The 27692-nt window shown below is 41.3% G+C and overlaps 1 protein-coding gene across 1 annotated transcript in view; it reads right to left on the reverse strand.

Moving 5' to 3' along the window:
• The window catches only part of COL4A4 (collagen type IV alpha 4 chain), a 100290-nt gene that overhangs the window by 3755 nt on the left and 68843 nt on the right, over positions 1–27692 (reverse strand). The window contains exons 34-44 of the mRNA XM_058533115.1: positions 25836–25910; positions 22299–22406; positions 21567–21674; positions 15511–15582; positions 14264–14392; positions 14058–14171; positions 12666–12821; positions 11316–11423; positions 10207–10215; positions 6571–6696; positions 1205–1321 (exon numbers count right to left, since the gene is read on the reverse strand). Of these exons, the coding sequence (XP_058389098.1) occupies positions 1205–1321; positions 6571–6696; positions 10207–10215; positions 11316–11423; positions 12666–12821; positions 14058–14171; positions 14264–14392; positions 15511–15582; positions 21567–21674; positions 22299–22406; positions 25836–25910 (1122 nt within the window). The remainder of the gene's footprint in view (positions 1–1204; positions 1322–6570; positions 6697–10206; positions 10216–11315; positions 11424–12665; positions 12822–14057; positions 14172–14263; positions 14393–15510; positions 15583–21566; positions 21675–22298; positions 22407–25835; positions 25911–27692) is intronic.

Here is a 27692-nt window from a genome sequence, read left to right on the forward strand (position 1 = left end):
ACGGTGCTGCACATCGTCAGTTACATTCTAAGAAGGACAAGGACTTGGGGTCCACATGTACGACTTGGATCTCTTCTTTTTTGAGGGAGATGGGTGGAAGGAATGTCTGGTTCTAGAATTCTTGTTGGCAGATGGGAAATGAACAGTTCTACAAAAGGTGGACAGGGTCTGTCTCCTTTGGCATCTCCAAGGGGCTGGCTTATTGCAGAAGCCCAGTGCCTATTTCTAATTGCCAAGAGCAAAAGGTGAAGCTAGACTTTAAAACCAAAGGTTTTGTTTTGTTTTGTTTTGTTTTAAACATGTTTCTGGAAGACTGGCAGTCTCTCCCCATCTACACTGTAAACCCGAGGTTACAAAGTGGACTGAATCAGCCTGCTCATGTGTTTGGTTTGACTTGTCAAGATTTCACAAGCTGAGGTTCTGGATCTGACGAGCAGAGTGTAGGGAACCCTGGGCCTGCATTTCTACATGATAACAACTGGTCAAAGCTGAACTGCAGCTTTCAGACTGCAGGTTCTATTTTGCTGCAGGCCCCACCCAGCCCTCTTCGCTCCTTCTCATTACTAACCTGGTATTGCCAAATACTCTCCAAAGATGAGACTGTATCTTGGAGTCTTTGGGTCTCTGGGGCCTAACGTGTTGCCTGGTGCATTATATTTCAAATTTCTATTCTGAAGAGTCTTATCTCTCCCCTCACCCAATGCCCACTCCCACATTTTTTCCTTAAGAAACAGCCTTGTATTCTGTATAAATTTATCAATGGCTCTACAATAAGATGAAGTGAATTCAGAAAACTAGAGACCAAGCAGTTCAGCCAGTTGTAGAGGGTGAGACCACCCCCACCATCCCCAGGATCTTAAGCACAGACTCTCAACAGTGATCACATAGCAAATGCCGGGTTGACCTTGGAAAAGTGAACATTTTAAATGGCTGAGCCTTTTATGATAATATATAGTCATTTGGGCAAATACTAAACTGGAGACAGGGCTTTGACTTGTTTTTATGATTGAGTATCAACAGGAACGTTGCAGATACACCCTGTTCTGTTCTTGTGGCTTCCATCTCCTTAATACTTGGTGAGTTGGTTTCTAAGGCAAATGCTTTTAATAGGATAAGTTTGGAAAGCTGCTTGAGAGGCCAGGGATGTTGTAGACAGTTCTCAGATCTACTGTGGCAGGGGAGAGAAGAGAAACAAACTCTTTACCTGGTGCTCCAGGGCAGCCGGCTTCTCCCATGTCCCCTTTGTGTCCCGGAGGCCCAGGAGACCCAGGGATGCCATCCTCGCCCCTCCTGCCATCCAGCCCGGGTTCTCCTTTGCACCCTGCACAAAAGTCCAGGATGGCAGTGATGAAAATAACATGACATCCGCTAGCATTTACTGCAGGTACACCATGTGCCAGCCCTGGGCTTCCCGTTTTGCCTCTGCTGCATTAGCTCATTTCATCCTCCCAGCTACGTGAAGTTGGGATCTCCACTGGGCAATGGGGTAGTTGAGGCTCTGAGAGGTCAAGTGACTTGCTTAATTAAGGTCAGTGAGCCAGTAATGGGGGCGGAGCCAGGATTTGAAGCCAAACTAGGGAGGTGTTGAGAGGTTTTCACATGTTCTTCATATTATTGAATATTTGACTTTTTTTTTTTACATTGAACATATATGGCTTTTACAATTATTTTCCTTAATAATAATTTTTTAGAAGCCTGAATAGAAGAATGAATGTAATTTAATAGGATTCAGTTGGGGGTCAAATGAAATTTGGAGCAAGAAAGGGGCAGCAATCTTTAAAAATAGCTTTTTATTGAGTGTTTACAAGGTGTGAGGTACCACGCTAATCCCTCTACATGGATTATCTGATTCAGTCGTCCCAGCAGCCATATGACTAGGTGCTCTCCTATGCCAGACTACACTGGGGAGACTGAGGCTCAGGGAGGCCACAGAGCTGATCACGTGTGGAGAGGAACCAGGCCCAGGCGGGCCACATGTAGAGTGCCATCACCCCCCAGCACTCGCCTGGTGACAGCCACAGAGCTCAGGTGTGCTCCTCGGAGGGTGTAAGCTGGGGGACTTGGCAGCAGTCATACTGATCCTTGAGGGGTTCTTTAAGTGCTGGGTTGTTTTTGGCTAAGACATCATTAGCCACAATCTCCTCTGGTCAGAGTTGCAGATGTGGTCCTTGTCCGTGGGGGGTTTATTGCCATTAACCCTAATTCCCTGAATTACTAGTCCTCTCGAGGTTTCCAGTCTCTACCTACTATTCTCTCTCCCTTTCTCTCTCTCTCCCTCTCTGTCCTCTCTCTCTGCCAAAAATTAGCCTAAAACCAACCATTACATCAAAGAGGGCTCACTTAAGTAGCTTTCACTCTTTTCCACTCTTGGACTTGTTCCTCAAGGGGATGGGGAGCCACCTGAGGTTCAGAGCAGGGGACTGCTGTCTTCAGGTGCCAGGTGGATGCCTCACTTGACTTCCTTCTCTCACACAGGCCCCCTCTTTGCAGCCATCTGAAATGCATGCCCCACCACACCTCACTGCTTTTAAATTTTTGTTCTAATATCACCTGCCCGAGAACGTCCCCACAACCAGCCAGTCCCTCCCCACCACACCCTATGTCGGTTAAGCTATGTTCAGTACGGGCGTTCGGGTGTTCCTGGCTTTTGGGGTGCTGTTGTCTCGCTTTCTCACCCCGATTATAAACTAATTCTCTTGGAATGTCATGCAGTGCCTGGACTGCGTTCTCTACATGGTTTTCACGCAGTAAGTGAGAAAGGGACCTCTCCTCCTCATCTGGATGAGAGACGCCCTCTCCTTTCTTGTAACTGGGCGGAAACCTCCTCTATCTGGACAGCGCTGCTGTATGCAAGTTGGCGCATCTCTTTCCACCAGTTTCAAAGAGAATATCTGTTATTTTGGAAGGAACATAAGGTCCCAACAGTGATCTCAGAGCATTCGTTCATCTCACCCACCCAAAGAGATGATTACAACATGCGGCCACTGTGCTGTTCTGGAAAGGGCTGCCTAAATGCGGACAAACCAGCAAATGGGCTTATCACTGAAAAGGCAGCAGGCATTCCTCCTGAAGTATCAACGTGTGGCGAGATCACTGTTGATCTGGGAAAAGAGTTCCCCCACCAGATGTTATAATATATACTTTGCTCCCTTTAGGGGAAGACAAAGAAAAATTGTCAGATGGATGTTTCTGAGAGACAGGAAGGAAGACTTTTGTTAACCCAAGTTGTGTGCCCAGAGCTTTCCACCACATGGACTTGTTCTCTACTTGGAACTGGTTTTAAGGAATAGAACTACGCCTAAAAGCCCTCCAATGTTCCAGGGATTACTTCCTGTGAGAAGGCCACGTGTTATCTTGAAGACAAACACACCCTAAAGGATGTGGGTACTTCCATTAGGCAGTAACAGTTCAAACCAAAATGGAAACCACCTTTCTGTTCATCACAGGAAGCCAGCCTTTGAGGGCCACCCAGGAAGGAGATGTTGTAGATCAAAGAGACGTGGGAGTAGAAAAGCATTAGACCTTCCATGGTGGAGGACTCTCAACAGACGCAAGTTATACTTAGTGTGGCCATTACCCACGCAGACTAGTTAGGAAAGAGCCAGAAGTTTGTTGTTCTCTACATAGATAGCAGCTGCAGCACTTTGTTACCAAATCAGCTCAGCAATGAAAGAGGTTTTGAAGGGAAAACAGGAAGAAACCAACAATGGCATTTTAAGCGGTACTTCCTAGTGGCAGCTGATCCTTCACAACCAACCTTGGGGGTGGTATATACAACCTCTCACACCTTGCTGAAAGAATTGCCTTCCAAAAAGGGTGCATGGCGAGCAACATGCCCTGCAGATGACCCAAGTCAGTCAGGGCTGGGCCACTCCAGACCCTTAAAATAGACTTGTCACTCTTTAGTAACTGGACAGTATGGCCAGCGTATCCAAGGTGGCCAGCAGGAACAGACAGGGAGAGGGAACCAAAGAATACATTGCCAACAAAGTGGAGTCCTTTATAACAAGAGCCGGGAGCCCACATCAGAGAAGAGGGGGCCCAGAAGAAAGCAACAGCTTAGAAGGGGGCTCCTGGGAAGCTAGGCCATGGACCAGTGCAGCCCATGCTGGGAGACCATAGGGAAGAATGGGTGACGCTTCGCAGGAAAGACGGTGCACTTTTATTTTTAACAGAACAATCACATTCTTTGGCACAAGGCTGGTCTCGGGGTATCTCCACTGCCCACAGGCAGGGTCGGTGACATCAATAAGGAGATGGCACAGGAAGCCAGAGACGGCCCTTCTGTGGCCACCTGCAGCTGGATGAGCCCATCCAACCCCAAGTCAGGAGGAATTAGAGATGACAGGTGGTCACACCTGTGTCCACATAGACTATTGGCTTCTCTCAGAAGCTCACAATCTATAGAGAGAGAATCTTGTATGTGCACAAGACAACTACTGAGTTAAAGTATACAGAATTTGCCCATTGGACTATTTTCTTCTTTGTTACTTTCTTTGGTTATTTTCCAAAGCCACCACAATGGGTGAACCCAACCATCCATCTGGTCTCAATTTTGATGTTGGGATGAAGCAGTGGGTCTCAACCCTGGCTGCCCAATACAGTCAAAACACTGATACTCAGGCTCTGCCTCCCTCTGCAGTCTATTGGTCAGGAATGAGGCCCAGGGTATTAGCATCTCTTCAAGCTTCTCTAAGCGACTTTAACCTACAGCTATGACTGAGTCACTAGGGAAGGTGTCACTTTTAGCTGACTCTTTTAAAGACAGCATTCATATAATATAGTTAGGGTTTCTCAAAGTTAAACATATATACAAATATTCTGGGGATCTTGTTGAAACGCAGATTCTAATTCGGTAGGTCTGGGGCGTGGCCTGAGTTGCTACTGGTCCTCGGACCACACTTTGAGTAGCAAGGATGTAGCTGACTCTTTACCTCTAAGTTACCAGGTTATTGGCTAACCTGCCCCATCTGTGCTCTTACCGTCTCCCTGCTGGACAATTCTGGTCCCTCAAACCCAACTTTCCTTAAAACTTCTGCTCAAATGCCAGCTCTTGCTGGGGTCTCAGCAGTCCTGTCATCCTCCACACTGGAATTCATCTCTCCCTGTCCCATTCTCCTGATGCCTTTTGCCTGAACTCCTTTAAAACACAACTTATAATCTCCCATTATTTAGAGGGACTTATTTTCTGCCGCCTATATCTGCCATGAGGTTGTGAGACCCTGGAGGGGGGAGAAACACATCTTACTCATGTTTGTATTGCCCACAACACCTACTACCGTACTTTATAAAGAATACAGGGGATCTGGAAGTATTTACTGAATTGAATTTGCAGAACCCCATTCTAGGCCACATCTTCCATTTGAAAGTTATTTTTTCACGGGTGGGGCGACCAGGCCCTCAATATTGGAAATATATACACAATGAGGCAGCTTGATTTTAAAATAAGGTTGAGTGACAAGTTATACTGACTGACAGAGCTTTATCCATGCAGTGAGTGCCAAAGAAAAGAGAAGTAACTGCTCTCAATTCCCAGTGCTCGTGGGCTGTTAAAGGAAGTTGCTCCAATCGACACCCAATTAACTTAGTGCACAAACACAGATGCAGTGAAGCAAATACAAGCAACAAAATCCCCATACTAATGTGAGGAAGGCTCCAGAGCTGTTTTGGACTCTACCCAAGAATTACTTAGACTCTAGGGGAGGGAGACATCTCTTGGGCCCTTAGATACTTGGGTTTGGGGAAACACGAGGAAAATAGGTGGTGCAAAATTCAGTTCTACTTCCAATTCCTTTGGCCCTGAACCAAAAAGAGCCAAAGCCACTGCTGGGCAATGGGAAAAATGGAAAAAGGAATGGCATCATGCATCATAGAATAATTTGCACACAGGTTATCTATGGGCACTGCCAATTGGTCAGAAGAGATCAGTGACCTCTAGATGACCAGCCCCGGACTCCCTAATCTCTTTGTAAATTATCCAATGTGGTGGGGATATGTTAAGAGAAAATAAACCATGTAGAGGGCACTTTTTAAAGGAATGGTTTGGTTTAAATACCTAAATAAGGATCTTTCTGCCTTGACAATGACTGAGCAATGTTCAAATCAATGAAATGAACGTGGCCATCATTGAGAGTAACCTGGCCCCTCTTCCCTCTCCCTCCTCCACGTGATAAACCTTCTTCGCCCTTATTGTAGGCTGTCTCTGCTCCACTGAGCCCCAATTCAATTGTTTCCAATTCAGAATCAAGTCAACAACTATTGATGACTATTAATAGAGCATCTACTCCATTGTGCTAAGAGGTTTCAAAAACTCATGTCCAAAAGCTGCCCAGGTATAAAAGATTTAAGTAGGAATTCAACATAAAAATAGAAGCGATGTGTTGATTCAGTTAGTCCGTGATTAAACCTTCGGAAAAATGTAGAAAAAAATGTATAAGGGGAAGGAGATTCTCATTGCTTCCTCCTCACAGTTGTTTAGGCTCCATACAAAAAATTATGTAGCAAAACACCTAGATTTTCATTGCAGCAATATATGCTGCAAATAATGACCCATCAGCGTGAGGCTTGTACCTGGTCCTGGGGGGCCTCTCATTCCAGGGGGCCCCCTGTCTCCTTCTGGTCCTCTTGGGCCTGGTACCCCAGGAAGCCCCGGGATTCGGGGGCAGGAATCCACATCTGCAGGTGGCCCCGGTTCACCTGAAATGGAATCACACTTGTGTGATGGATTCAAATGCTTCTGAACAAGCTCCTTCTGCATTCTCAAGCTAGACGGGCTTCTGACCCTACGCTGAAATGTTATCCAGAATGTTCAATGACCCAATATAAGCTCCATGAAGCTGGGACTTGTTCACTGCAGGGTATGTGAAAAACTTCCAGAAAGCGTTTTGTTAAATATATGAATGAGTGATTGAATGAGTGAGTGAGTGAATGAGTGCCTCTCAGGGGAGGCTTTTCATACTTCTTAGAAGTATGAAACAGTGAAGCTTGGTTAAGGTAGCAATAATTTGGTGACCTTCACAAGATTTCCCACGTTTGGGCCCACTTTTTACTGGGGTACCAGCCACAGCGTTGGGAGAGGTGCCAGTAGGTTCCTAACACTTAGCTTATTGTCCTTTTAATTCATGACTCTACACTGCAGCCAGGTGGGTTTCCATAGTGTCCATTACTCAACCAGATAGAATTTCAGGATTGCTAGAGGCATTAAAGCAATGACTTTCAACCCTGAGTGCACGTTAGAATTATCTAGGGGAATTATAAAAATATACTGAGGCATGGGTCCAGCCCCAGAAATACTGGCTTAATTTGTATAGGACATGGCCCATGAATTTGTATAGGCAGTGCCCTGAAGCTCTGTTAGACAATCAACCCAGCTGGGGAGCTTTTCAAAAGTACTCATGCCAGAACCCCATCTAGACGTAATAAACGGGAATTTCTGAGAGTGGGACCCAGGTATCTATAATTTTTTAAACTTTCCAGATGATTCCAATGTCAACCAGAGCTGAGAAGCACCAAGGTAAAGCTGTAGTTCTGACTTGAGCACATCAGAATCATCTGGCTGGCTTGTTAGGGGCCAGAGTTTCTGAGTCAGTAGGTCTGGGGTAGGGCCCAATATTTGCAGGTCTAGCACATTCCTGGGTGAGGGTGATGGTACTGATCTGGGGATGCCACTTTGAGAACCACTGCCTCAAAGTTTGGAATTTTTTTCTTCTTGGTTACATTCACATCTTTTAGACATTTTTTCTAAAGCTTCATTCACTCACCCTGCAAACACTCCATAAGGGAAAAGAAATAATTATAACACTAACCAATAATGATAACAGCTAGTACTCACTGAATGCTTTATCTAAATCAGGCCCTGTGCTAACTGCTTTACTATTAAATGCTCCCAACAAGCCTATGTGTATGGGCTGCTGTTATTAGAATGTTACAGGTAAGAAAACTCAGGCTCAGGTAAGTAAGTGACATATCTAGGGTCACACAGCTAACACATGGCAGAGTCTAGATTAAAATCCAATATGTCCTGGCTCCCAACCTGTGTTCATAACCACCACACTCTCCTGCCTTAAGAACTCTTAACCTCTGCATGGTGAATTCTAATAAATGCAACAGATTTTAAAACACATCCTTTATTAGCTTAAAGTTCATACAAATGTGCAAAATAATTTTAAGAACAACAATGATAAAGCAGCAAGAAAACCCTAGAATATGTGGCCATAACTACAATGTTGTCTACACAGTAATTCAAGTGCCTGTGCAAAATGGACTTGAACCCTATAAGCTGTTTGGAACTTAATCTCTTGTAAAATATTGTATGAAACCACAAGTAACACCAAGTTAGATATATTTATTTTTGGTGAGGAAGATTACCCTTACTGGCTAACATCTGTTGCCAGTCTTCCTCTTTTTTTGCTTAAAGAAGATTATCCCTGAGCTAACATCTGTGCCAATTTTCCTCTATTTTGCATGTGGGTCACCACCACAGCATGGCTGATGAGTGGTATAGGTCCACGCTTGGGATCCAAACCCACAAACCCAGGCTGCCAAAGTAGAGTGCGCCGAACTCAACCACTACGCCACAGGGCCAGCCCCCAGACTTGGATATATTGTTATAGTATGTACAGTTTCATGTAAAACCTGGCTCTTCTACTCTGGGTGACTTGAGAGAGATGCATGTGAATATTTTCTATTTTCCTTGAATAATCTGGTGAATTACAGTGGTAATTCACTAGTAGTGGTGGAATGGAGGAAGCAGGTAAGGAAAAGAGGAGTGGGCATTTGGCTGGTACTCCATATTTAGGATTTTTTTTTTTTTTTGGTGAGGAAGATTGGCCCTGAGCTAACATCCGTTGCCAATTTTCCTCTTTTTGCTGAGGAAGATTAGCCCTAAGCTAACATCTGTGCCCATCTTCCTCTATTTTTTTGTATATGGGATGCCACCACAGCATGGCTTGATGAGCTGTACATAGGTCTGCGCCTGGGATCCGAACCTGCGAACCTGGGGCTACTGAAGCAGAGTGTGCAAACTTAACCACTATGCCACCGGGCTGGCCCTCCATATTTAGGATTTTGATGTTATCTTCAAATGAGTTTATACATATAGTCAAAGAGAGATATGAAAAGGATTGAAGTGAAAACTCATTAAATATACAACTTTAACTTTTGTGTGTGTGTGTGAGGCAGATCGGCCCTGAGCTAACATCTTCCAATTCTCCTCTTTTTTTTGCTGAGGAAGACTGGCCCTGGGCTAACATCAATGCCCATCTTCCTCCACTTTATATGGGACGCCGCCACAGCGTGGCCCGACAAGCAGTGCACTGGTACGCGCCCGGGATCTGAACCGGCGAACCCCGGGCCGCCGCAGCAGAGCACGCACACATAACTGCTTGCGCCACCCGGCTGGCCCCCAACTTTAATTTTTAAATATAAACATTTGAAATAGCAGGATTTTTAAAAATTCTGATTATGCTTTTCTTTACTTTTTAATAAACCAGAAGCTAAAAGAAAGGGGCCAAGGAATCTCTTTTAAGGGCGCTAAAAATAATATATGGCATCTGTATTTAGGGCAACTTTCATTAGGGTTAATAACAGATGCCTGGAAAGAATAAACGCACGCATTCACAATTTTTCTTTTCTTCTTTTGAGAAACTCTTTTTATTCTCTTTGAAAATGCCAGACAAAATAATATGTTGCTTTTGCCTCATGGAGGATTAAGTGAACACTTAGTTGGAAAGCATAAAGGCGTTTTCATTTTAACACACAAAGAAATTTGCTCCTTGAAAATGGACTTTGGGTGAGCTAGGAAAGGCTTGTCATAGCCCCTTACTGGGTGTTAAAGATCCATCTTTTCATGTTGTTGATACTACTTATTTTATGGATGTTCTCTGTATTTATATTGTAGAATTTATAAAAGAAACCTACATTGGTATGTACTATCACATTTGACAGAGAAAGTACTCGTACTCTAAGCCTGAATTGAAATTACATAAGCTAAGAATCTACACAGCCTTGACAACCTATAATGAGTCTTGGCATTGGGACAGTAATGTGGGGTTACTGTATCTATAACGAGGGAGCAAAAGCATTAAAACCTAATATAATTACAGCATCTCATCTATAAAAATGTAACAAAGTTTAACTCACAAATACAGTGAAAAAGCCAAGAACAGAAATGACTGGAAACCAGACTTAGAGAAAATTTCTGCTTACCTCTGGAACCTGGAGACACCCAAAGCCAAAAAACGAGGCCGCATAACGATTTTCATATGGTGGGAAGAGATTTTAAATTTGTGAATTAGGACAAAGATGAAAGAGATTGCTGGAGAACATAAATAATAATTTGAAGACAGCATCCATGACTAGCAGAATGAAAGCATCTTATTTATAAAAAGTCCACGTCAATGTTACTGACAGGAACAGCTATGATTTAGGAATGGAGTTTTCACATCTAGAAAGATCTGAAATGAAACTATCTTAGGCAATATAAAATTTGACTTGATTCCGTATAGCAAATATGCCCTAATTTAATGTATATAGAAATTCTGTCCATTTGAAGGCTTCTGAAAATTCCATATTAATTTACCCAGTTTTATAAGTTATGCACAGAAAGGATATATGAGATGAATCAAAGTGTATGCTCTTTGTCATGTTGGACTACGATCCATTATAAAGCAGTGCAGTTTATTTATTCTTTGGACTAGGGAGTGCTAAGTTAGGAGATTGCAAAATATTCTGAATTGATACCACATTACCATAATATTGATTTAGGATCTTGAAAGATATTACTTGTGCCAATCTCAAACACATTTGTCTGTTCGCCCTTCCAGCTCTTCCTTGGCTTATTTTGACCGTATGATGCAAACGTGTTGTCTATAGACCTTAAATTGAATAGCCTTTCATCTTCATAGGAAATAATGTACTTTACAGAAAAAGTTAAATCAAACATTTAGGAAAATCAATGGGAATTCAGGGACAGGAATTGAATATACAGTCCTCACATACAATAATCAAATCCTTTTGCCTCTTGTATGAGGGAACACAGATTTATTTACCTTAGAAATATTATATGAAAAATCAACTCCTAATTTTCAAACTTACTCATTCTGATAATAAATATTAATTTACCAAACATGTGGATTTGGGTGCAGCCTGAAATAAATATAATCTTTATGTCAGAAATATAATCTTTATAACTTCATAAGAATTTGCTGGTAATTTCAGAATCATTACTTTCTGAAAGATGACTCTCATAGTAAATATTCAAACAAAATGCCACAGGTAGGCTGCTGGGTGGAGATGATTAGGCATCAGAAGCTTACCTGGAGGACCAGAGGGCCCCTGTCTGCCTGGAGGTCCAAGCAAACCTTTCTCTCCAGGTGACCCAGGAAGTCCAGGTGGCCCCTGCGGCCCTGGGAATCCCATTGGTCCTACAAGGAAACATATAAAGACCATGGCAGTTTGATGGACTAAATTCAGAGCTTTACTACAACAAAATGCAGAGCAAAGTCAGCCTTAGAGTCCGGATAACTCTCCCACTTTTTTCTGTGAGGCTGAGAAGAATTGCCTCTGTCTGAAGAAAACACAGTCATCTCTCAAAAGGACTAAGGAAAATGGGTCCATGATCAAGACAAAACTAAATTAGAACAAAAGCCCTGAAATCCTGAACTTTCCGTGGAGACAGTCACAGGACTGGAACTGAAGGAAAAATAAGGAAAGAGCTTTGCTGTCTGGGGATGACGTGCCTCCCCACCCTGAGTTCCTCCCACCGTCTTGCTCGCCCTCCCAGTTTCAGCTGTTTCAGCAGCACCAGCCATTGAGTGCCTCGCATATTCTCTTCCTTCCCTTCCTCCCCGTCCACGGAGTCCTCCTCATTCTCTAGAGTGCAGATCAAGCCTTACTTCCTCCGGGAAGCGCTCCCTGGAACCCCACCCCAAGTCCCGTTGCTTTTTGATGAGCTCTCACGGAAGCGTGTCCCTTCTCTTAGAGCATCATTTCAGTTGATCCCTACGATCCTTTGGTGAGAATGTCTGTCTTCCACCTTGAAACTGTGCGCTTGGTAAGAGAGGGGCTCTGTTTAAATTTGTTCACTACTATATTCCTATAGGTGCCTAATAAGTGTGGAATAGATAAAATGTTTCCCACTGTGTGTGTCTAAAAAGGTAAACTGAGGAAGCTCTCTCATCTTTTTCAGTTATGTGCTCTTTGGCCCTTATGCCCATTGCAATGGGAGTTAAGAAGCATGGTTAGCGGTTCCACCAATATTTCTAACTCCTTGTATATCATTCTGTTAAAATAATAACTTGAATATATTATGCTAAATGAAGTAAAGTATGAAAGTTAATTTCACTTGTTTCTTTTTACTTTTTAAAATGTGGCTACTACATCTTTTAATTACATATGTCACTTGCATTATATTTCTGTTGTTCAGTTCTGGCCTAGAAGATTATCAATTATATTATTAGGGGCTCAAGATGAACTTGTGTTTCTTCCTTTTACTTGTCTATCTTTTACCCAAACTTTAGGACTCTGGGAAAGTCAGGACATTCTGGAAATGTAGTCACTGTTTCCATGGAAATAGGAATTACCTCATGATGGCTCAGTACCCCGGACCCTATAGGCAAAATAAGGAAAGTCTTCACCTACTATTAAGGGAAAACTTGCGTTCATACCTTTCTGGCCATCTTTTCCATCACATCCTGGGAAGCCTTTGTGTCCTGGAGGTCCTGGTGGGCCCGGGGGACCTGGTGGCCCTGGCAGACCACAGTCACCTGGTTCCCCTTTCAGAAGGTCAACACTCCCAGGGGGGCCTGGGGACCCAGGTGTTCCTGACCACAGGGAGGAGGCAAAAAGATTCTTTCAGTCAAAGACAAATGTGTGTGCTGGCTGCCCAAGAGCTTCTTAAGGAAAGTAATTTAATGATTTGTAAGCAAGGAATGGAGGGAATTAAAGAATAAGAAAGTCAATAGGATCAGAAATGAAAGAAAGTATATCTCATGGAGCCCAAGTTGAGAAATAGTGTAAATAGTTTGTTAATAACTGTTAGAGAAAATGAAGCCAAGCAAAGCCTTCCTTCCCTTCAGAACCATTCCCTTTGGAAGAGTCAGTTTGTGATTTTTCTTTGCATTGCATCTCACTGCTTTAATATGATGGATGGATAGGTGAGTGGATGGATGGATGGATGAAGGGATAGATGGATGGATGGATGGATGGACACACAAAATAGATAGATGACAGGCTTTTGAGGAAATCTGGCTGATGGGAAAGGAATGTTCACTCAATTAAATTTATAATCCTATTTGAAAACAAGTGTCTACACATAGGAATTGAGCCCAAATTTTATTCCTACTTAGTTTCTATACTTCTTAGCAGATTTTTAAGCTCTTTCATTGTTCTCAGTGTAAAACAGAATTATATAATATTTTATCCCACCCTTACTAAAATTCTAAAGATTTAAAGGCAGTGGGTTTGTGTCTCTCTAGAGGAGTTCTATGAGCTAGTAGGAATGTGGTTGATTTACAGGACACTGCACTGAGCCATGCTCTTTTCTCAACTCCCCAACCAGCTCTGATCCAACCCTACTTTGTGAAACACTGCCTTGCTAGAGTGTGTCCCTGGGAAGTGATGAGAGGAACAAAATGTACTGTTGGAAGCACAAGAAGAGACTCTGTTTTGTGCATATGCCAGACCTGGGTCCTGTCACTCTGGGCCGGGGCAGTGGTTTATGTGGCTGGTGCAAGAGACCTGCAACTAGGGTGGGATTCCTCCTGCTAGCCACTTCTGAACCCTCATGGTCGGCATCAAGCTGGCAATGGGAAAGGCTTGCTTCAAGTCAGAGTTTGTTCCCATAGAGGGGTGAGCTGATAGAGTTGAAATAGAAGAGTCACGGGCCTAAGCTCTGGTCCTGACGGCCCTTCACTGCCCACACTCCCACCTTTTCCATCTGCCAAATTGATGGGGCTGCTATGGTGCTTCTACTCTGCTATTCTCTCGTCCTACATCCCTACAGAGTGGTAGCATCTAAGGAAAGGAGCGTCACCATCTTCGTCATGATTGTCTCATACCTCTTAGACCATCCGGGCCAGGAGGTCCCTGATCTCCAGGTGGACCTGCATCAGGAATGTCACCCTTAGGAGCTCTTCCTGTGGCACCTGCAGGACCAGGTGGTCCAGGTCTCCCTGAGGAGGGATGTATTCAGATGTTAGTTTCATTACATTTGGAAGGTTTTGATTTAGTTATTGAGTGAGGAGCAAAGCATGCTGTGTCTTACCTGGGGGACCCGGGGAACCTTTTTCTCCTAAAAGGCCTGGAGGAGAAATTCCTGGGCTCCCGGGGTCTCCTGTCTCCCCTTTCAGCCCAGGTAGTCCCACTGGACCGCGTGGGCCCATTTCATGCAAACCTTAATGAGGAAAACAGCGTTAGCCCTGCGTCTTCTCCTTGTTTGTCCCTGTGGTGGTGCCTGGAAACGAACTGTTTCCAAATTGGGGCATGACAGGGAAGCAGCTGGTTCTGCAGAGACCAACCCCTGGCCGCAACACGATCCAAATGGCTGCATCTGCCGTTTACTCTCTTACGACCCATTGCGCTGGTCAACCATAGGTTTGATTTATTTCGTGGTTATTTCTCAGATTTAAAAAAAACCCACAGCTTAGTGACAATACTAACCCTCCAACCCCAAATGAGATCCAACTATAAGTAATTATGAATAAACTGGTTTGAAATTAAAGGTGGAAACTGGCATGTAAATAGAACTATTGTGGAGTTTCTCATTGAAAGGGAGAATATCCTTGGTTTCTTGGAGGGGGCACACATTTTTTCAGACTATTTGGAAGAGCCACTAAATGAATCCTAACTGACCTAAATGACGTCTTGAACCTCCAAACCATATTAAGATGTCATCTTTCTCCAATAACAGATTCAAACCCCACAATGATTTAACCCTTTTCCTATAGTCCCTCAAATCTACATGTCTGATTCCAGTCACCTTGTCTGGTTATGAGCTATTTTTCTGAAAAAGTAATGCAACAAATGTGCATTACTTATTATACTAAAATAACAGAACAAGCTAAAATGTAGTTGAAGGTCAGCCTCTTTGTGATATCAAAAATAACAGCAATTTGTTCAGGTAATTTGAGCAGTGGGCTATTGAGGGATGCTGAAAGTACTCATTAGAGCCACATGCTCATATTTGGCATTACTACACTTAAAACAATATGAAATAATCTCAACTATTTATTTCTTATTCATAATATTTTGAAATCGAGCTCCACCTAAGCAATAATTCAGAGTATTTTCAGTAGAGAGATAGTCCCAAGCAATATCAACAAAAGGCACTGTTAACCAACCATGTCCTTTTTATATAAGTCATCTACAACACTGAAAACAGTTCCAATATTGTGTCTCTAAGCTAAGACAGTTTCTTAGTTTCGCGCCCCAAATCTTGTGACGTGGAAATACCAGCGGCATCTCACGGTCCACCAATTGCAGTTCAGTCTCTCACAAACGGTTTTCTCTTACCTGCAGCGCCTTTGGTTCCTTTCTGACCCTTCAAACCATGCAAGCCATTCAGGCCGGGTGCCCCGGGGGGACCTGAAACACATCACAGGCCTGTGACCCACAGGGGAAGACCAGCTGTTGATGTTCACCGGACACAGGTTGCAGGCACCAACCAGCAGAGGGTGGGCTGATGGAGACGGACAGATTCTCCAAGGGGGAACCATGAGATCTCACCGTTATCAGGGCTGAATCTGTGCCAGTGGTTATGATTTAACACATTCATTAGATGGATGTTTTCTGCCAAGATAGCTTAACACATACATTTCTTTGGTTTTACAGTACTGCTGTTGGTTTATGACATATCATGAATATCTCTCTCTCTAACCAGATACAGTCTAGAATAACTGAATCTTGGTGTAGGAAGTGACCTTCTATTTTATGACGATAAAATCATCCTAGATGAGGAAGGAGATTGGACAGGAGCAAACCCAAGCTTCCTTCCTCCCTGGCTTAGGATCTTTCCACTCAGCCACGGTCTGCAGATTCTAATTTCTTCAGGATCTAGTCAGGTAAATGTAATGAGACAATAAGGACGGGTCGGGTCTGTGGCATACGTACTGGGGAATACACGCCCTACCTAATTTTTTTAAGCACTGTGCTACTCAGAAAGAACAGGCCTGCAGGTCAATGGTTTTGGCTTCAGCTATTTCTTTTTCTTCCTGAGGAAGATTAGCCCTGAGCTAACATCTGTATCAATCTTCCTCTATTTTGTATATGGGTCACTGCCACAGCATGGCTTGATGAGTGGTGTTGGTCTGTGCCCGGGATCTGAACCCATAAACCCCAGGCCGCCAAAGCAGAGCTTGTAGAACTTAACCACAACGCCACAGGGAGCTGGCCCCTGGCTGCAGCTATTTCTTTGCAACTAGTTCTTTCAAAGAGAACCGTTCTGATGCCTCTTTACAGAAATTAAACTTATTTCATGATGATGACTGAAAAGTCCAGTCTCTAATTAAATATGATCTCATCAATGCCTGCATCCTCTTTCAGAACCTTCCATCAGACATTGGTATAGTTCTCTAAGGGGACATCTACAACCTGACTTTACTTAAATTGTCACTAACACTGAACACCTATACATCTCTAGGTTTATAAATATATAGATATATAGATATTTATAATATCTATATTTATAATATACTTATAATATATAACATATTTATAATATATACTATATAGGTTTATAGAGAAGGAATAGAGAAAAGAAAAGGGCGGAAAGAGGGAGGGAAGGAGGGAAAGGAAGGGAAGAAGGCAGGTAACTAACATGTACAGAAAATCCCACGTGCTGAGTCCTCTGCCAGGTACTTCACACACATCTTGTCCCACTGATTGATTTGGGAGAAAGAATCTTCTCCCCAGGTCCTGGCTAAGCCTGGTAACCTTCCTATTTCATTAATGGATCTTCCATCCAGTAGCTGTTCTTTTTCATCCAAGGCTGAAAGCCCCTCAGTGCACAGCCAGCCATTCATTCAGTTTAGGGTCTCATCCTTTGAATTTGCAATAAAAACACCCTCAGCTTATATGACTAACACACAGAAAGTGCCTGTCACCGACCCCCATGATACTTACATAGAGCTCCTTCAATGTTCTTATGTTGGTACCTGTCCCATGTTGTACAACAATTATGTTTTTGGGTGACTGGTTTATTTAGGGCAAATTCATTTTACCCCAGGTTCTATAAGTCTTTCTATCCCTCCACTTAGTATTATCTCCTGACACATAGTAGGTGTTCAATAAATGTCTGTTGAATGAGTGAGTGAGTGAATAAGAAAATGTGGAACAGGGAGGGTGAGGGATTGAACGGGCAGATAGAAAGCTATAAAAAGGAGCGGACTACAATTTCTGTTTGTATGTCACATCTTTCTTTGATAGATTTACAGGATGAATAAGATTTGGGGAAGTTAGAGGTATCCATGTGTATATAAATAATTCAAGTGCTAATTATCATTTATTCATTAAAGCAAGTCCTCTGTGGACTTCTTATTAGAAGATGAAACGGATGGTTCCATTCTATTTTATTTTCAGTACTTGAAACAGATAGTTACTCTATTTTTAAAATCTAAACTTTAGATTGGTGCAAATGAGCCATATTCTCTTGCAACAACAACAAAAAATGGAAATGCACCCTTAATTTCCCTAAAACCCTTATTTCCTAACTACTTTTAACAGTTCTGGCTGAATTTATTTTCCAATCCTCTTTCCTATTTACGCGTGAATATTTCAAGTTTGCACCAAAAGAACACACAGACCTTCATCTGCCAAATCTGGATATTTATTGCAATCTATCTGAAATGATAATAAATTTTTTGAGACCATTTTGCTATTTCAATGTGATTTGATCTCCAGCTTACGCCACCAAGATTGATGGCTTGGGGGACTTGGCTGGGCGTGGAATGTCTCAACTTCTGCCAGCTCTCCGTTGTCACATCAACACATCCAGATCCTGCGTTGTCACAGTCCCAGGCCCTGCCATTGTTGAACTAGCCGACCCTTATCTGACCCAATGTTATCTTTCTAAATTGAATGCAGCTACATCTGGGCAGGGTTTTAAGGGCAATTTTTCCTTTTTACTGAAAGCTTTTTATCAATCCCATCTCTAAATCAGAAAACTGTTCATGCATAAAATATATACAGTGCAGACGAGAGGCAATTAGGCTAACAAAGCACATTCCTGGTAATGAGGAATTTTTATTCACCTCTCTGGTCCTGCTTAACAACCATCATTTAAGGCTACATCACGCTGCACTCACAGGCTGGGGTGCTCTTCCTCTAGTCAAAGACTCGAATCTCCCACTCCAGCCGTAATCTTAATCATAGCTTCCATCTGTGTTAACCGAGGAGCCGACTCTGTGGCTGGATTCCCACTCTGAGGTTTCCTTTTGTTCTAAAGCCTGAAAATGCTACTCCAACCCCAGGGGCCTTTGTATAGGTTTATACTTTTAATAGGGTGACCAACTTGTCCCTGTTTCTTGGAGCCTTTCCCAGTTCTAGCACTGAAAGTTCCGTGTCCTGAGACAGCCCCTTCCGTGCCAGGCAAACTGGGACAGCCGGTCACCCTAACATTAAAGCTGATGGGGAAAAGAGACCTACGTGACTTTGGGTCATGGTTGAACAAAGTTGAAAACTTATCAAAACAGATTCTGAAATAAGATTAAAAAAAAATTTTTTTTAGTTCAGAAAATAGATGCGTGCCTACTGAGGGAATGCACAAGAGCATATGACATGGTCTCTTAACCCACGGAGCTTCAGTCCCCAAATGTACCTAGTGACAGGCGCTGATGAGACAATGGGGAGCAAGATGGAAACAATCCCTGACTTGACAGAATAAACAGGCAATTACATCAAGAATGGTAAGTGCTATGGGGGTGGGGCAGGAGGGGAACATTCTAGTCATGAAAAGGGAGGAAGAACATTTCTACGATTTTCACAGCTCTGAGGTGCATGGCATTTCTTTTCTGATAAAAGACATTTCAAGTTGCTTTTTTCTTGTGAAACATTTTACTTGCCAACATAACCCAATCTGCATTCTTTACAGTTGTCATGCTACAGATAATTGTCTTTAGGTTTCCATTATTCTAATCTCATATGAATGCCCAACGAGGAATTGTGTCTTCCTTTGAGGGGGCATATGTATTTGAAGACTTAAATCTAGGAATCAAGCCATTTTTAGCATATGTTTGAGTTAAAGTTTAAATCTGATTGAACACAAGCAGGACCCAGAATCCATATGGCTTGTTCTAGCAAAGCAAACAACCTTGGGTTCAGCAGCTGGTTTGTTCAAACAAGATAATCAGTCCCCTTGACTTATTTAGAACATACTTCAAATATTTAGTTTCTCAGTTCAAAGTGTTTCTGCCGGAGTGTGGTTCATTTTTATATCAGTATGATAAACTGCAACGATGGATTTATAATGTAGATGTTTTAATTTTTAAGAACGTATTTCACTGTTTTGTTTTGTTTTTTTAAAGACCAGTCGGTCCTTCATTGGGCTCTTTGCAGCGAAACAGCATCGCTGCCTGGTTGGCAAGCACCACTGCAGCGTCTGTCTACACTGGTGTGAATATTTGGGTTGATATATTCATTTCCTCACCTTCTCTTATTAACAAACTCATTATTTCATAACACAGAATTATGACGTGATTGGAGATTACTCTTTGAGTAATTTTGTCATTCAATCAAATTCATTAGCTATTAGTTTTTTAATAATATATCATACTGAAGTTATGTGATAAATGCAAACTAATTCAAGGGAAGGAGGAATCAACAATAGTAACATGAGCGTGGTCATTTTATACAAACTGAGTGCATATTGTTACGGCACCAAGATGCCATTTTGCTAAACTAGGAGGGTAGGAAGTAGTGGAAATTTAGTAGGATCGGTTAATAACGGGAAAGGTTTTCTTTTGGCTCTTTACCAATTTTGTCTTCCAGACACTCAAAAAAGTGTCAAGGAGTACCCCAGGGCTGCAGGGATTGCCAGAGACAGGAAATAGCCACAATCCCTAGACAAGCTTTTAAAATAACAAAATTATCATCGTGCTTAAATTTATCACAAATCACTGGACTTCACATTAATAAAAATGCCAATGAAGAGGGAGGAGAACAGTCCAAAGATATCTTGTTTAGTGATGGGAACTATAAGCCAAATAATATTGGGCTGCATGGAAATACGTAAGTGTACCAACTCTCCAAAATCAATGGCTTCCCTCTCTGCAGAACTGCACCAGGTAACACATACCACGCTACTTGTTGGAAAACTGGAATTATTTGAAAGCTATCTGATAAGTGAAGAGATGAGAATACGGAAAAACATTTGGATTTTCAAAACAATAAAATGATTAAGCCCAAAAAGAGAGGTTTGCAAGTCTTCTGAGAGACGGTATTTTTCATTTTACCAAAATTTAGGACATGTATGAGTCAACAAGCAGAAGGTAAGTGGGAGGACAAGGGAGAAAGAAGGAGAGGGAGGGGGTTAGTTACAGAAATCTACCCAGTAAGGCTTGAGCCTTCAACTGTTAGTTGCGGTGAAGACCCTCAACTTCATAGCTACTAGCTCAGTTGTTCTTCCTTCCCTTTGTCCATTCCTTCATTTATTAATTTATCCATAAATTTAAAAATACTTACAATAACCCATCAACAGACTTACTGGGTATCTACGGGGTCCCAAGGATATAAAAATGGTTTTTGCTTTTTAAAAATCTTATTCTACTTGGTGAGAAAGACCTCTACACAAACAAATGTGGTACAACATAAGTGTTATGTTAGAGGTATACACAAAGTACCACGGAAAAACATTTTTTTCCTAAAATGGAAGAAATGGACTGAAGAGGAATAAGTAGCATGGATGAATGGAGGGCATGAAGATTTATTAATAACAAATTTATATTATTGTATTATATTATATTATTTTATATTGCATTATTATAACCAGATCTGTATAATAACCAGTCTGCTATTACCTGTAAAGGCCAAAAAATTCAACCCCAGCAAAAAATGTTTCTTTATCTAACAAAGATAATGAATACTAGTTACTCTTTCTCCATAGCATCGTATTCTTTTCTCTTCCTTCCACTTATCATAATTGGTAAATATATATTTATTTACATATATATTTTCAATATCTGTCTTTCCTACTAAACCATGAGCTCCATGAAGGCAGAAACCATGTTTATTTTCTTCAAAATTATGTACTGACTGTCTAAGACAGAATCTAGGACACGATAGAAGCTTAACCTTCTGAGGAGAGATTAAATGAATAGGCTTGAAAATTACGGAAAACACTGGGGGAAATGCCGTCAAAAATGAGATGGCAGCACCATCATTTTGGTAGAAGGCGGGTCAGGAGCCTGGATGAGCAGTGCCTGAAGCCCTGAGTGAGAAAGAATAGGAAGATGCTAATGGGCATCTGTGGGAAGAGCCAGGACCAAGCTCAATGTCACTGGGTGCAGATAAGACGCTATGAATTTGCCCTCGTTGGGCTGGAGCTTTCTGATGGGTCAGGCTGCCTTTTGACTTACCTTCTACTCCCGGAAGACCTGGTGTCCCTGGATCCCCCGTGAGGCCTCTTGGCCCAGGATCCCCCATTTCTCCTGGATGTCCCTCCAGCCCAGGCACCCCTTGATCACCTGAGGACGACAGGGAGGTTTTGCAGACACCCAGATGATATATAAGTTACATTAGCTGGGAAGGTCATCTATCTTCTCAATATATGGGTAACTGGGAACATTGTTTTATTACCTTTTCTTCCTAGACCTCCTAACTCGAGAGAGAAAAATACACTTAACCTCAGGAGGAGAAAATATATTTCTGAGTGATTAAAGTTGCCAACTACAATTTTAAACTTTCACTTTATTCTGAATCGGCAGGAAGAGGAGCCATTAAAATGTTGTGTTGTACATGTGATATTTGCCTTAAGTCTAAAGGAGGAAAGAAAACCAGCATCCTGCTGGCAGGTGAATTAGGGAGGGCTGGAAAGGAGCTTTTATCCGCCAGACCATCACTTTGCACCTGGCACCCTCCTAGGCACTTAACAGGTGTTGTCTTAGCTTACTCCCAGACCAACCCAGTGACCTAAGACTGGCTCCAGCTACAGAGGAGGAATAGGTAAATTTAAATGACTTGTCTAAAGTCACGGGTCTGGAAAATGGCAGAGCCAGATCTGAACCCAGGTCTAAGCAAAGCCTGTCTCTTTCTGATACAGGAAAAGACAGATGAGTGCCCAGGAAATTTCCTGGCTCCTTTCAAGGTACCTGGACACCCTGGTGGTCCAGAGGAACCAGGCACTCCTGGTCTTCCAGGTGGTCCTCTGGTCCCTTGAACACCAGGCAAGCCCTGCTCTCCAGGCACTCCAAAAGCTCCTAAAGAAAGAAATATCCAACATCTGAGTAGTTTTACATTGCTCTTTGAGGCAGCAAATCTACAAAACCTCCAACTTCAGCCCCTGCTATTCTTTTGTATTCCTACTTTTTTGTATTTATAATTTTTCTCTTGAAAAGATAACATTAAGGAAAAATTGAAAACAAAACATCTGTAATCCCACCACCTTAACACAATTTTTCATATGCATACAATGTGTAAATAATACCCACAATTGTATATTCTGATTTTTTAAATTAGCATTGTATCATAAGTAATTTTCCAAGTTTGTCATTATTTTCCCAACTATCATTTTTAAATGACTGGCTGATAGCTTATAGAGTTAATCTTAATTAAATTAATTAATCTAATTTTCTCCTACTATCACCATTCAAGTTATTTCTAACTCTTTGCTGTTATGCATAATGATCTTTATACATCTTTCATCAATTTTTTTCTCCTATTAAATTATTTCCTTCTGAAAAATTCCTGGGAGTAGAATTTCTAGATAAAATAGTACGATATTTTGGTTCTTTTAAAATGCATTTTAAAATGCTGAAGTATTTTAGAGTAAATCATAGACATCATGGAATTCCATCCCTAAATGCTTCAGGGAGTATGTCTGAAAAATAAGAATATTTTTCCTATGTGGCCAAAATAATATTATCACAGCCATGAAAATTAACAACAATCCTTAATATCATCTAATATTCATTCCATACTTGAGTTCTCCCAACTGGCCCCTTAATGTCCTCCACAGCTGGTGTGTCCATCTTGTGTTCCATTCCAGAACCTCACATTGTATCCAGTCGATACAGCCCTTAAGTTAAAAAAAAAAATCTACTACAGTTCCTTTCTCAGGACAGTGACTTGCTGAAGAGAGCAGTCCAGTTGTTCTCTAGTTTTCTAGAATACACCATTCAGCATTTGGTTCTTGATAGAGGTTGCCAAATGGTTTGCATAAATGCTACACCAACTCACACCACCATGTGTAACCCACTCATAGCTCCGTGATGGCAGCTCTAAGAGCATGCCATGTGTTCACTGAGGACTTTTTGGTTTGTTGGCTTGTTTTCTTGCCAATTTAGTAAGGAAGAAATGATATTTCAAACTTACTTTACATTTCTTTGATTACTAGAGAAGATGACTGTTTCCCACGTGTTTATTTATAATGTGTGACTTTAATACAATTCATAGTTAAAGGATAAACCAATAGTCTGTTCTGAAAACGACCAGTTGAATCTACAAATAAAATATATGGCTCTGTATTTACAAACTCATCAGGGAGTTAGTCATTATGATAACACACGTGAAACAAGTCTGTGCTAGTCTATACCTGTTCCCTGATTGAATTTAAGATCTATGCGCCTCACTGTGTGTTATTTTATTTAGCCAGAAAACATTCCTCCAGCAAAGGTAAAGCAGCATTATTCTCATCTCCAAATGAAAAAACTGAAGCATTAAAAAGCTTGCCTCCCCAATTACAGTTGTATTAAGAACAGAACGTCTGAGTTAATCTGTCCCATATTTTCTCTCTGAATTGAAGGGGGAAGGTAGAACTGAACCCAGTACACTCATATGTAGTCCCCTGGGACAGGCAGTGAATCTGTGCCTTCTCGTTAGGCTCCTTCAAATTCAATACAGCTTTTTCCAGTCAATGGAAATTGCATATTTAGGTGAACTCTGTGCTGGTGAATAACACAGGATGTAATTTAAAATTTTAAAGCTAAAGCTATGGCGTATGGGAAAAACAACAATTGGAATGGTGATAACCACAAGACACCAGGGAAATTACGCCAAGGCAAATTTTCTTGAAAAATTTAGCCTAAGTGTAAAATAACTCAGATTTATGATTTTTAACTAAAAATGTTAGGTAACATCAAAGGCCTCCATTTTGGACTACTTGCAGCTTATAAAATCTCACTATCTTTAGGGTTTACATAAAAATACCAGTAAGTGCGGAGAAATCTCTTAATGTCTTGCTGACTGATGATGATGAGGATGACAATGACACTTTACATTTGTGTACCAATTTTCACTTTACAAATTGCTTTCTCATGCAAATTGAATTTCATTCGATCCTCAGAACAATCCTGTAATATGCAGAGGGACACTTTACAGGTGAGGAAACTGAGGTCAGAGATGACAAGCAACCTGCCCAAGATGGTATGCACAGTGATAATAATGGAGGTTGACTCTGAGCCGCTGATTTTCCTTTCTGAGACTTCTCATTCTGGTATCTATCATGAACCCCCGCAATGCTAATCTCAAAACCATTTTCCCCTCCAAATGTACACTCAGACTGTACATTTCAGTATTATATCATCTAAATATATTGACCATGTCAGAAGTAAAAGACCCATATGAAAGAGAATAAGAAGTTTTTACCATTGTAATAGCTTGTTTCTCTGTGAGACTTCCATTTAAGCCATGATATGAAATAAAAACAAGAAATAAAATTTCCCATAATAGTTCTGTTCAGATATTCTTTCTGTTATATGGAATGAAACATGACATTGCCACAGAGAATTTTAAGATAATGCACAAAACTATTAATATGAGATATTTTAATTTACAAGGGACTGATCTAAATACAAAGCTGGGGTCTAGCCTGTCTGCTATCAGCTGAATGACCTTGGACATAATTTATTGAAGCAATGATCTGTGGATGGACATTTGTTCTCTCCACGTGGTGGATATTCCTGTGCACGCATCTCTGTACATGTCTGATTATTGACTTAAGATAAATTTCTATGAGTGGAATTACGCAGTTCAAGGGTATGCGTATTTTGTCAGCTGTGGGTCATCTACTGTGGCCAGCTGCAGCCTTGACTGGAGGGCAAGAACTCACTGGTAGGTCATAATCCCTTCTGAGGGATGCCATGTCAATTGTTACTATTAAAGTATTGTTTTGAAGAACTTAGATTTATCGTTGGTGATGAGGTTTTACATTTGTTTGGTTTGGTTTTTAGTAAACTAGATATTTAGTTATTCTTCGATTCAATAATATCTCAACAATGGCCCTCCTCACTGGTATTCACATTTGCTTTTCTGAGCAGGAAAGAAAGGGCTGGAATGACAACCTGCAGCTGTAGTCAGTGTGAGTGGTTATTGCTAATGTATCATTTTTAATTATAGAGATTGCAAAATAGCCAATAGTCATTTTCGACTGTGTTATGTCAACACCGTCGATCATGGGAACCATGGTGGAAAAAAGATGGTGAATCCCTGGTGCATAATCCTGGTGTCCTCCTAGGCCAGGGATGCGATGACAATGTTTATACATAATCCTTCTGATACATATCTTAATGGGCTAAGGGGAAAGAAAATACTCATACAATCATCACGAGCTAGGAGGATACAGTAATTATTCTATTTTTCAAACCAAACTTATTCTTTTTTGTTTTAATAAGAAAAATATGTAGCTATACCTGGACATCCAGGGTTACCTGGCTCACCCTTTGGACCAGGTGGGCCAAAGTGACTTGCAGGGTCACCTTTGATTCCTGTAAGTGATAAAATGCACATAAACATTATTTAAGAGAATTTAATTTTGTGTCACACAAGTGACAATAACTTTCATGGTATTTGTCTTTATAGTCTATCTTCAAATATTCCAGGAGAGGATTTTTGAAAAAATGCCTTTTTTTCCTACATAAGAACAAATGGAAACATAGATGCAAGATGTAATTTACACACACACACACACACACACACAATTTTATAGTTCATAAAAATCATAAGAAACTATAGATCTTAACAAGTTTGAATTTTTGAATTCCCTAAAATAGTTTCAGATTTAGGTATCTATTATGAAATTACTTGGCATTGAGTGACTATATCCTTATATTGTGTTTTAGAAACAAAAAGCAGAAATTGTCACTGTTTCAGCCACTGCAATCACATTTCAAGCTTTCTGCAAGGAAGCTCAACTCAGTGCCCTTGTAAAAACAAAATCAGAAAGGCACACTTTATGGATGACTTTGCCAGAGACGGCACATTCAAAGGTCATTGTAGGCAACGACTCCCACAGTCCCACAGGGCTGTTCCACATCCTTCTGGACACAAGGACTTACATTATAGCTGGGAGCCAGTTATAAATGGAGGACTCAAAATGGCGTGGTAGGGAAGGGCAAGACAATAGACGGCATTATGAGAGAATAAGAGAGCTAATCATGCATGTTCTGTAGTACATGCACACCAACATTCCTTCCTAAGGGGTCCCACCCGCACCTTCTGGAAGGTGCGGATTATGACCCTACTCATAATTGTGGCTGATCGTTTGAGGGGTAGGAATCTGGTCCATCCCAGGTCAACCAACATTTCCTTGAGAAGTTGGAATAAAAAGTGAGAATTTGAGGTCCTTGGCTATTGAGGCAGAAACCAAAAGGATTATCATGATGAAGATTATCACGATGTCCCAATGCAGAGCATGTTGGAGTGCAATCCAAACGTATCCAGAAAGATCCAGAAAGGATACTGAATAGAGAGTGATGAAACCAGCTGATAGGCAGGTAAGTGAAAAACAGACCATGGAGAAAAGCAGAAATGTCTCAAGAGAGAAACCATGGGTTGCCTAAGGGCTGGGTTCCGTTAGCTTTATGGTCTGGTGGAATTATAGCTTCTATCTCTGGACCGGGTAAGACAGCTTTTACTCCAGGTACCTTGAGTACATTTCAGTTCCTTGCAAACATGGCCTCATACAAGTGTAAAGGAAATGAGAGGATGTAGGTTTGTCCTTTGAGAGAGGCAGAGGGACTATAATAAATTTATAGGTAAGTAGACGAGGAGTCAGTCCTGAACCTTGAAGCTTTAAAACATCAAAATCAAATATGAAAACATCCCTATTTGTAACCATTTCTGAGGAAGAGATCTAGATTATTCTTTCAGAATAAATAAATGTGCACAGTTCATTTTTTATTATAGCAATTATCATATTATTTATGGAGTGTCCCTCAAAGTGTAAAGTGTAAAGTTTCATTGGTGGTAAGGGAGAGGATTTTTAGGTGGTTCATGAGTTACTGTTTTATATTTTAAAGTTATTTATTCTAATCTGTATTAAAATAAAATATAATGCACATCAAACCTGTGAATTCACAGATAGTGAGGTTAAGGCTACAGTTTAAAAGGTGAATCATTTTAAAATAGATTTAAAGAAAAATATTAACCAAATGGTATACAAACATAGTAAAAATATTAAAGGTTTTATGCAAACATTGCTATTTAAGATATCCTGATTTTTTTGTTTGTTTGCTTGTTTGTCTGGATAAAGGGTTAATGAAACCTCC

The sequence above is a fragment of the Diceros bicornis genome, chromosome 37 (assembly GCF_020826845.1).
Source record: "Diceros bicornis minor isolate mBicDic1 chromosome 37, mDicBic1.mat.cur, whole genome shotgun sequence".
NCBI lineage: Eukaryota > Metazoa > Chordata > Mammalia > Perissodactyla > Rhinocerotidae > Diceros > Diceros bicornis.